Source organism: Lithobates pipiens, unplaced genomic scaffold (genome assembly GCF_037356315.1).
Source record: "Lithobates pipiens isolate NorthernLeopardFrog02 unplaced genomic scaffold, aLitPip1_a1.2 Scaffold_13, whole genome shotgun sequence".
Lineage (NCBI taxonomy): Eukaryota > Metazoa > Chordata > Amphibia > Anura > Ranidae > Lithobates > Lithobates pipiens.
The window spans coordinates 6,834,429-6,846,523 of NW_027507718.1; the positions used below are offsets into that span (position 1 = coordinate 6,834,429).

General features: G+C 41.6%; 1 protein-coding gene across 1 annotated transcript in view; it reads right to left on the reverse strand.

Annotated features, from left to right (window-relative positions):
* ERCC6L2 (ERCC excision repair 6 like 2) overlaps positions 1-12,095 on the reverse strand; it is a 232,897-nt gene that overhangs the window by 109,890 nt on the left and 110,912 nt on the right. Inside the window, exon 13 of the mRNA XM_077474805.1 lies at positions 3,079-3,178. Coding sequence (XP_077330931.1) covers positions 3,079-3,178 — 100 coding nt within the window. The remainder of the gene's footprint in view (positions 1-3,078; positions 3,179-12,095) is intronic.

Below are 12,095 nucleotides of genomic sequence, written 5' to 3' on the forward strand. Positions count from 1 at the left end.
GGGTCCTGACTCCACGGCGCCCCGGCCCCTAAGGAGCCGGGAGGTATTTAATCCAGGGGTTCCATATCTTTTCAAACTAGGTCTGCTTGTCTCTAAGAATACTTTGGTGATTACCCCTAATTACATGTATTGTTTATTTATGTTACATGTTTTTGGTTTAAATTTGATGACTATGAATTCCAGCTTTTCATTTACCGTATATACTCGAGTATAGGCCGACCCGAATATAAGCCGAGGCCCCCAATTTACCCCCAAAAAAACTGGCAAACTTATTGACTCGTGTATAAGCCGAGGGTGAGATATGCCTGTCCATCCCTGTGTGTGTGTCCGTCCATCCCTGTGTGTCCGTCCATCCCTGTGTGTCCGTCCATCCCTGTGTGTCCGTCCATCCATCCCTGTGTGTGTGTGTGTCCATCCATCCATCCATCCCTGTGTGTGTGTGTCTCCATCCATCCATCCATCCATCCATCCCTGTGTGTGTGTGTCTCCATCCATCCATCCATCCCTGTGTGTGTGTGTATCCATCCGTGTGTGTGTGTGTGTGTGTGTGTGTGTGTGTGTGTGTGTGTGTGTGTGTCCAGCCTACCTGTGTCCCGAGCCTTTGTCCCGAGCCTCCGTCCCGTGCCTTGCCTCCTTGCCTCCGTGCCTTGCCGCCGTGCCTTGCCTCCGTCCCGTCCCGTCCCGTGCCGTGCCTTGCCTTGCCTCCGTCCCGTGCCCTCTTCGTCGGCGCCTCGGCGGCCATTGTAAAATTCAAAAGCTGCGCCGCCGCCTTCGCCTGTGATAGGCGGAACACTGAATTTCCCAGCAGCCTGTGTTCCGCCTATCACGTACATCGTATCATCCTCGTCCGTAGTACGAGGATGATACGATGTCCGTGATAGGCGGAACACAGGCTGCTGGGAAATTCAGTGTTCCGCCTATCACAGGCGAAGGCGGAGCCGGAGGCGCGGCTTTTGAATTATAGAATGGCCGCTGTCTGTCTGCTCGACACGCTGATCGAGCGGGCAGACAGCGATGACTCGAGTATAAGCCGAGGGGGGACTTTCAGCCTCAAAAAAGAGGCTGAAAATCTCGGCTTATACTCGAGTATATACGGTATGCATGCTATTATATGTATGTAGAATTTTACAAGGCTGCACTGTAGCTTTTTAAAAATTTCACTGTTGGTATGGTGTTTTTGGGGTGATCTGCACTGCCGTTTGACCTCCAAACATGGTGTGTATTTTGGCATCCAAAGAGTTAAATTTTGGTCTCATCTGACCAGATTATATTCTTCAAGTATTTCACATTTCTAAATGTTGTGCAGCAAACTTTAAACAAGCTTCAACATGCTTTTTCTTCAGCAAAGTAGTTGTGGTGAGCTGCATACAGGCCATGGTGGTTGAGTACATTACTTATTGTTTTCTTTGAAACAATTGTACCTGCTAATTCCATGTCTTTATGAAGCTCTCCACAAGTGGTCCACAGTACAATTTATGCAAGCCTCCAGATATTGCCCTTCTGGTATACCTTTAATCAATGATACTGGCTGAATGCTAGCTAAATTAAGTAAATTGTTAGATGAAGTGCACTTCCTAAATAATTTTGCACTCATCACCCCTCCTTCACCATTCCTAATAATAAGGTCCTAAAATTAAATAAACATCCTAAACCCTGCTGCTGGGGAATTTTAGGCTAAAAAGGTTATTTCCAAATGCTTTAAAAAGGAAGTAAAGTCTTATTTTTTAATTGTACCTTCAGGTAACCCTATAATAAGTCTTTACTGTAGGTACTGTGAATATCTCGTGAACTTTCACAATTTAAGTGATATTCAGAGTGCATGCAGCCCATGATGTCATCGGCGCATGCGCTCTGAAGGTCCGGCCCACCGCGCCATAGTTGTTGGCTCCTGCGCGCATGACACTCAAAGCGATGGAGCCCGCGAACCCGGAAGAAACAGCTGTCTCAGTGGTGTGTGGGTGCGGCTGGAGGACTTTGTTTTAAGGTAAGTATTTCATAATGAGCTATTATACAATGCATACTAGCTCATTATGCCTTTGTCTTACAGGTTTTTTTCCTTGGAGTTTTCAACCTCTTTAACAATCCCACCCATTTTTTTCACTCCTCCTGTCCAGAGGATGAAAACATTGTCGATATACCTGTACCACATAAGAATCTCAGACAGGTATACCAAAAAAGGTTTTCTCCCCAACCAAGCATCTTTTGCATCATCAAGAAAGAGATTGGTATATGTTGGTACCCATTGCTGTACCCTGGACTTGGTAATAGCTCCCATTATTAAACATAAATAGTTTTATTAGTCAAGAGGAACTTTAATAGATCTACTATAAATGCATTGTGCCCTTGTTTATCCCTGGATTTAGTACCTAGAACTTTTGCTACCACCACCCTTCCCAAGTTATGGGAAATGCCATCAATATCTTGCCCTCGGGTACTCTGACATTGTATAACAGTTTCAAAGATTTGTGTCTCGAATATATGAGGCCAGAGCTACCACAAATGGCTGTAAAATTGCATTTATGTATTCACTTACTTTCTCAGTGAAGGACCCCCTATCTGAAATACGGTAATCAGCCTACTTGGAAGGTCCTAGACCAATTTATGTACCACACAAAGTGCATAAAACACCAGAACTTTTTGGGATTGCGCCAAGAATTACATAGTTTTTTGTCAATGACTCATTTTTACATGGCCTGTCTATTAAGCTAAACAACAGTTTTTTATCATTCTCCAGCCCAGTTCCTGATACCCTGGTGTACCACTCTATTGTCTATCCACAATCACAATAATCCCCTACCTGTCAGCGGATTTAATCATCATAGCCTGATTAATTTTTTAGTTCTTCCAAGCAGCATGTTCAGACACCACAGTAGTAGCATAAGCACAGGGTCTTTGTAGTTTTTCCACACCAAAAGGAAGTTTTATCTATCTCAATATAAATTTAATTTAGTTACAGCGTTGCATGTCCGACTAACTGTCATTCAAGGTGTGACAGTGCTGAAAGTTGAAAATTGGGCCGGACTGGAAAGAGTTGAATGTGTCTGGACTTGAGTTAGTTAACACAGGAAGGAGTCATACCTGTTTGTAAACCTGCCTTAAATAGATCATTTCTTCCACGGTGCCTAAGGATATTAGCCTAAATACTTTTACATCCCTGCATTGTCCAATTCGATAGGCTCTGGAAAACAATAACACATCACAATTAGCTATATTTATTGTAACTATGCATAAGCTCCAAGTACATTACAGAGTGCTGGAGAACCATATTATTATAATATAATACTCAAAAAATGGTATGACAAACAAATGCGCCCCTTTCCCTTCTCACACCACCACTGCACACAAACAATACTGAGAAAAACGATATAAGCGGCTACTAAAAAATGATGTAGTAGTAATTATGTGTGATTTTAAATGAATAAAATAGCAGCGCTAATATTCACAATTAAATGAATAGATCTAAACAATCACCCTGTGAAGACAGTGATTAATAATAGTGATTAATACTAATGTCCATGATAAATGGAACAAATCCAAACTCAAGTCCGTAAATAGTTAATTAAAACATCCAAGTGATTATATTTCAAAGTGAACAGAATCTTGAAGTGACTTGAAGCAATCTTCCACCACACCCTCTGTGTTCAGTGCCACCGCACCCTTAAGAAATGCACTCACCAATAGGATATGCCTCGCACTCTCATGCTCGGCTATTTCACTTAATCATCCCACAAGGGTATCAAACGACTCCAAAGGCGTTAGGTAATTGCACTCCACATGTAAAGGAAAAAGTGCTCCCAATAGTGAAGTAAAGTAAAACTATTAAAACAGCACACGCAATCTTCAATTATTGCACTTACACCCTTTACAGCAAACAAAGGCACTTCAGCGTAAACTTTCAAAAAAGTGGGGAGCCTGCAGTGGTCACGGCAGACCCGGAATTAACCTGTAAGTCTCACCCTTCACTTTGCTTCCTCTTCTTTTCACTCCACTCAAAAAAAACACTGCACACCCAGTGGCTGGTAAGTCCGAACGTTAGACGCTCCTCATGGTTGTCATGTAACCACGCCCAGACGTGGGTTAATTCCGGGTCCGCCGAGACGGCACTACATCGCGTGACCACTGCAGGCTCCCCACTCTTTTGAAAGTTTATGTTGAAGTGCCTTTGTTTGCTGTAAAGGGTGTAAGTGCAATAATTGAAGATTTCGTGTGCTGTTTTAACCACTTAAGCCCCGGACCATTTTGCAGCTAAAGGACCAGGCCCCTTTTGCGATTCGGCATTGCGACGCTTTAAGTGACAATTGCGCGGTCGTGCGACGTGGCTGCCAAACAAAATTGGCGTCCTTTTTTTCCCCACAAATAGAGCTTTTTTTTGGTGGTATTTGATCACCTCTGCGGTTTTTATTTTTTGCACTATAAACAAAAATAGATCTACAATTTTGAAAAAAATTCAATATTTTTTACATTTTGCTATAATAAATATGTTCCAAAAATATATTAAAAATGTTTTTTTCCTCAGTTTAGGCCGATACGTATTCTTCTACATATTTTTGCTAAAAAAAAAAAAATCACAATAATAGTTTATTGATTGGTTTGTGATAGCATCTACAAAATAGGGGATCGTTTTATGGCATTTTTATTAATAATTTTTTATTTTACTAGTAATGGCGGCAATCAGCGATTTTTATTGTGACTGCGACATTATGTCAGACACGTCGGACAATTTTGACACATTTTTGGGACCATTGGCATTAATACAGCGATCAGTGCGATTAAAAATGCATTGATTACTGTAAAAATGTCACTGGCAGTGAAGGGGTTAACACTAGGGGGCAGTGTAGGGGTTAAGTGTGACCTAATGTGTGTTTTTTTACTGTAGGAGGCGTGGCTTGGCATGTGACATCACTGATCGTCGTTCCCTATGACAGGGAACAGACGATCAATGAGAGGCTCACTAGGAAGCATGGGGAGAGGTTTGTTTACACTTACCTCTCCCCACTCTTCAGCTCTGTGACCCAATCGCGGGACACCAGCGGCGATTGGGTCACGTGTGCACCGGTTGGCAGTGCGCACATGACCCACGGCTGGGCTCTTAAAGGGCAACGTACCTGTACATGCTTGTGCCCAGCCATGCCATTCTGCAGACGTGTATCGGCGTGAGGCAGTCCTTAAGTGGTTAATAAATAGTTTTACTTTACTTCACTATTGGAAGCACTTTTTTTCTTTACATGTGGAGTGCAATTACCTAAGGCCTTTGGAGTCGTTTGATACCCTTGTGGGGTGATTAAGTGAAATTGCTGAGCATGAGAGTGCGAGGCATATCCTATTGGTGAGTGCATTTCTTAAGGGTGCGGTGGCACTGAACACAGAGGGTGTGGTGGAAGATTGCTTCAAGTCACTTCAAGATTCTGTTCACTTTGAAATATAATCACTTGGATGTTTTAATTAACTATTTACGGACTTGAGTTTGGATTTGCTCTGTATATCATGGACATTAGTATTAATCACTATTATTAATGACTGTCTTCACAGGGTGATTGTTTAGATCTACTCATTTAATTGTGAATATTAGCGCTGCTATTTTATTCATTTAAAATCACACATTTATAATATAATACTGTTGTTCCCTTTTCATCTTGTGACAATTTAGGTTTAATTTTTACAGAAAATGCAAGTTATATTTTGAAAAACCTGCAAGAACATACTGCCATACTGCCATGATTGTCCACATAATGAAGTCACCCAGTCACTTTGTTCTATGATTCTTTTAACAAATACCACCTACCTAAAAGAGAACATGCAGCCACTTAGAGCTGTAAACATGGAAAAGTTGAAAAAATTATACCCTCCCAACGCATTTTACAGACAGTACTACTGCCAAACCAACCCATTCAAGTGAACAGGTCTGTGTTGCAACTGCCCTGCAACTGTATGCAATGCATGCAGTTGCAGCACGATTGTGCAGCCTTTTCCAGATTAAGACAAGCAGTGAGGAGGCGACATATTGCCTTCTAGCCACCTGTCAAGTGCCCTCTGAACAGAAATCTACTACAAATCCCTATTCAGAAAGACTGCAAGGGCTACTGCTAGTGTGAACAAGCCCTCACAGGCACGAAACACAGGGATATAGGAGGTGGACCTCAGCAAACAGTAAAACGATTGAAGGCCAACTCACCAAAACCTCTCCCCTTGCCATAATGCCAGTGTCCTAGGAGGTTGGATGCTTTCACCTCAACTCCAAATTAAATTGTTTACCAACATTATCAATACTTTTTGGATATTTTTTCTCTTCAATCATGGCCTTTATTACACTGCTTGAGGTGGTCTCTACACACAATTTATACAGATTTGCTTATCCTCATTACTGCCTTCAAGGCCATGCCCAAATACAGATGAACTGAAGATTGGCAGGTCTGCCTGTAATGTGAACTTTAGGAACCGGGCATTGTTTCTGGCACTCCCAGGACACCAAGTGTACTGGTTTGTTAGCTGCAGAGTGTTTTATAGGTCCCTAGGTGTTTCTGAGGACTCTGGGTAGGCCCATAGCGAGAATCAAGATTATCTGGATTAACTGAAATGTGACTGTCAGCCATTGAGCTTTGCATGATGTTGCTTTTCAGACCTGTGGGTACTGCGTCATTTAGCTGCAGAGCGCTGTCTAGTTTAAGAGCAGAGGTACAACCTCTGGTGTACCCAATCTCTAATGTCTTCCTCTGCACGTGGCACTTTCCATACCTGCGGTTGCTGTGTCAGTTAGCTGCAGAACGATCCACATTTTGAGAGCAGTGGTACAACCCCTGGTGTACCCAGTCTCTATTTTCTCCCTTTAAAGCAGTTATTTTAGTAAGTGGTATCTCAGACATGTGTGTACTGGTCAGTTAGTCAAAGAGCAATACCCAAGCGTTAGAGCAGTGGTACAACCTTAAGTGTAACCAAGCCTCCTATATTATTCTGTAAAAATGTATCACAGGAAATAATGAAGATATCCTAGTAAACACTGCTTTTCAGATTGTGGCACCTCCTAGGCATGTGTGTTTTGAGTCCATTAGCCAAGAAAGCAGAGATACTTTGCTTGGTATACCCTGTCTCTGTAAATAACTTCCATGATCTGGGGCAATTTTTGGTTTCCTTTAGACATTCAACTCTGCCTTGGTGTCTCCTAATCCTTGTACTGTGCCTGTTCATGTTAGTCTCCAAATCCAGAGTTGTGACACAGTTCTGTTGTGTCCAAATTTTTGAACACTGACTTAATTATTAAATTATGCTTAACACATTTTGACATGTGACTGCGTAAATCCGATTTTCACCCCTCTTACAAATGCACATAATTATTATTTATTTAAATTTTTTTTTTTAACAAACTTTAATTGTGTGCTGCAAAAATTAGTTTTGGGTTTCTTGCCTAGGCAAGACTTTCTTCCCTCCCCCTGTGTATACACACGTGCCTCATGGCTCAGGTCCAGAGAGAGCAATGTGACAGATCTGCTCATGGGCCAGTTTCCCAGTCATTTGTGTATGTGTGGGGTTTCCCGCGCATTCACAAAAGACAGCTACCAGAAAAGACCAAAACTTTCCCTGTCCAGAGCCCATGGGCACATCTGTGCATGTACCATAATGGTGGTGCCTGAGGTGGCAGGGCCAACTGGAAGGCAGACCGAAGTTCAGCTATAAGAATAGAAATAGCGCACTACAAACTCATATACAGGCCTAAAACATAGGCTCCTACTTTGGGTCTGACCCTGTCCCTTCCGCCCATTTAATAAAATGAGTTGTGACACAGGAATAGCAGAAATTGCTTCATAGCTCTCAGCTGATTTTAAACCTTCCCATCTTTTTTTCTGGGGTAATACCATTAGCCTGTGGAGACCGCATTGCTGACATCAATCATAGCATAGAGCAGTCTTTTTCAACCAGGGTGCCTTCCAGGTTCTTCAGGGTTGCTTTGGGAAAATGCCTAAAAATTGCTTAAAATTTTCCAAAGATTTAAAGAAACCCGTCACATGGATCAAGCTTGCCTTTTTTCTGTTATGCAAAGCAACAGGTTTTAATTATAATTTTGAGCACCATGCTGGCATTCAAACAACTGATGTCATAGGTTGAGAAGGAAAATATCAGGCACCTGTGAACGTCCTCGTTTTGCCCCTCTCCATCAGCACCAGCATCACCATTAGCTAAATGGTGGAATACAAGTGAGTATCAGTGTAAAAAGGTGTTATTTACTTTGTAAAAAAAAAATCACATCCAATGTTGGGTGTCCTTATGTAAAACTATTAGTTTATTTTTTATATTTTATAATGAAGTGCCTTGAGATTGTGTATAATTTTAAAGGATGCTTTGACAAAAAAAATAAAAAATTGAGAAGTACTGGTATAGAGCATGGCACACACACTTCTTTAGAAGACAGTACTGTTAGATCAGGTGATCTTGTCTCATGTTCCCCTACTATTTTTGGGAATGCGTCAGTCTCCCTTGTAGGAGGCAACATCTGTCTTCAAAATCCTGGGACCCCTATTTAGATGAGTTCATCCTCATCCCCGGCTTGTTTGGCCTCTAATTTCCACTTCTGATTTTCTGTCAGTGTGTGCGCAATTATAGAAGCAGCCGGCAGTGGCAGCACATACCTCTGAGCCTATTGGCACTTCACCTTTAAAGCTAGCCATACATGGATCAAAATTTGGCTGGTTCAGTATGTTTGTATATTTTAAGGATCCTGGCCAGATCCTCTGGGCCGGATAACCCCATCTTCCCGCCTTTACCCTTTACCACAGTGGCCACCTGTGGTATAGGAGGAGTCCTTTCAGTTCTCCCATAAAGAGGAATTTGTCACCCATGGTTAAGACGCTTAAGATATTTCATTCTATTAATAGTGTAGGATCCACTGATAATGGGGTACTTTAACGCAATAGGTGGGCTTAGCACTATATGACCAGATAGTGTTACCAAATCCCCATGTTTTTTAATATGTTCAGGTATTTTAAGTAGCCTTGCATGATCTAAAGGTCATTTTTGTATGTGTGCACTGTAATCTATTTTGTTCTGATGACAGGGAAGTCTCCCCACTGTCATATAATAGCTCAGTGGGGAGGATTCCCCCATCCACATTGTATATGTGAATGGGGAAATCGAGTCAGTTTTTTTGTTTCAACCCTCAGGTTAAAAGAAAAAACTGACAAATCAATGGACTGCCTAAGTATGTCTAAGGCTTCTATCATTATTTCTGACTCTGATGACCTTCACAGTAGGGTTGCCACATTATCCCTTTAATCCAGGACACACATTAATTACATAGGTTCTGTGGCTGATTAAGGTTGTAATTAAACTAATTGGTGCCTTATCTGCATTAAATCAGCCTCAGAACCTGTGTAATTAATATGTGTCCTGGAATAAAGGGATGATGTGGCAATTCTACTTCACAGCCTCCTCTTGTGGGATCTGTTTTTAAATGTTTTTAGTGAACCTGACATGCTTAATGTTATGACTAATCTAACGCTGTATGCTCAGCCATGCCTATAGGAGTTAAATCTGCTAGATATGGACTCTCCTAAGGCTTATACTGCTACAAAGACCTTCCTTGTATCTTTCTTTCAGGAAAACATCCTGTGTGAAGACTGGGAGCTTCCTATGGCTTCCTCCTAATCATGTGAAGCAGAATTTTACCCTAAATAGGGGATTTCTAGACCAATGTTGCTCAACTCCAGTCCTCAAGGCACCCCAACAGGTCATGTTTTCAGGCTTTCCATTATTTTGCACAGGTCATTTGATCAGTTTCACTGCCTTAGTAATTACCACAGCTGTTTGATCTGAGGGAAATCCTGAAAACATGACCTGTTGGGGCGCCTTGAGGACTGGAGTTGAGAAACACTGTTCTAGACAATTAGTCTACCTTTTGTTGACTCTCTAGTCCTCAGATTGATGAAAAATATCTTTATATTTATTTGTGGACTACATGGATGCTTAGTTAGAGTACTTGATTTATGCACAGGAGACAGTGGATTGAAGGTTTAAAGTATATCCTATTGATTTGGCCTTTCAGGGATGGTCTCTTTGGTGATACTTTTAAACAGTGACATGCCTAAACTCCCATTTCTTATACTTGGAGCCCGCTTTACCATTCAAGAACTGTGAAAGAAATAACTGGTCCATCTACACTACTACGTAGATGATAAAAAAAAATCCGTTTTAATTTTGCTGAAAATTACCTTTCAATCTGAATGTTTACCTGCAGCTTTTACTCTGATCTTTGGATGTTACTTTACTTTCTTGATTTTGGTACCACAGTATACAAAATCCTTATTGATGTAGGTTCTCCTCACCGAGGACTTTATCCATATGTCCTGGAGCCTGGTTTGAAGTATACTCTCCTTCGTTTACTATAGAGTGCATTTGATTTTTAGGAATATTGCATTCTAGTGGTGTTTTTATCTCTGATAAGACCTGTCTCTCTCAACCATAATGAATAAACATCACCTGACTTGAGCTTACAGAGGATTCAGGTCTTTGTTATCTTCTAGTTTCCCTTCCTTTGATTGGGGTTGAGTTGCCAGATACGCCAAGGTGATGGCTTGGAAAGTTGGATGATGCGCGACTTGACTTCAAATTTTTATCATTGTGATACCCCCATAATTTGCCCTAAAGAAGCAGCAGCTTGAGCTGCAAAACACGTTAAGCCTGGATGCGTGAAGTCATGCAACCCTATAAGGAAATATAGTCAATTTCTACTGTGTATGGACTTCCTTATGTGTGCTGAAGTGCTGCTATGGCTGTTGTAAATTGTTAATCATTGGGAGTACACAAAACACAATTCTTATGATTTTAATGATGAGTTGGCCAATAAATTTTCTATATTTTAACTTGAATTGTGTTTTTTGCTGCCTGCTTATATACAGTGCCTTGAAAGTCCCCTTTATTTATTTAAATCTTTGGTTCCTATATTATTGGATACATTATTTCTAATTTGGGCTTCCACCAATTGACACATCAAGTTGTTTTGCAAGACATTGAGGAAATGACGAGCCATAAATGAGTGAAAATTTCCGTCAGCCTAGTCAATATTTGGATAACTGAAGTCCCCCATTATAATAACATTGTCCCGCCTCGCCGTCATTGCTAACTGTGACAGGAGATCAGACTCCTCCTCTTCCGGTTAGAGGGCCTACAGCATAAGCCCACTATTAATTTGCCATTTGTTTCTTCTCTTTGAAGCTCCAGCCACAAGGATTCTACCTTTCTTCCCCTTGCCTCATTAGCAATGTCGTTCCTCGTGTTCACTAGCAAATAACTTTCGACATACAGGCAAACCCATCTTCTGCTTTCCCTGTCCCTCCGATACAAGGAGTACCCCTGGACAGTTGCAAGCCACTCATGTGAGCTGCCAACCAGGTTTCTGATATTCCCATGAAGTTGAAATCCTCCATGAGCATCAACAGCTCCAGTATTTCCATTCTATTAACTAGACCTCCTAGCTTTTTTGTACATGCCATTTAGTTTTGTATGCCCTTCGCTAACTGCTGGCTATAGTTCTCCGATTCCTCTTTGCTATGCAGCCGGTAACCAACTGAAAAGTCAGCCCAGTTCTCCATGAACTCAAACCGAAATCCCTAATTTCTGCACCAGTTCCTCCGCTACTTATTAAGCACCCTAAGCTCCTGGTGCTCTCTGGTGTGGTACACTCAGTATTTCTGAGAAAACTGTCTTGGAGGTACTTTTCTTTAATATAGCCCCTATGTTCCTGAAATAATTTTGTAAGACACTCCATCTTTCTCTAATTTTATCATGGTTACCAGTTTATACCATGACAGCTGGGTCTTCCCCAGCCCCATTCAACAATTTGTCCATCTGATATGCTATGTGCTGAAGCCGAGCACCCGGTAAACATACTGTTCAGCTATCTGTTGCCCTATCTGTCCTTCAAATAATTGAGTCCCCTACAACCAGTATCTGTCTATCCTTTCCTATAATTGCGTCCTTAGCCTCACTGGAGCAGTTGTTTCCCTGGCAGCTAGGGAAGTCATTCTGCTCCAGCAATGCCACTCTTGAACTTACATACCCAACAGCATTGGGTATATTTATTGGAATGTGTCAGCTCAGGACTTTGCCTC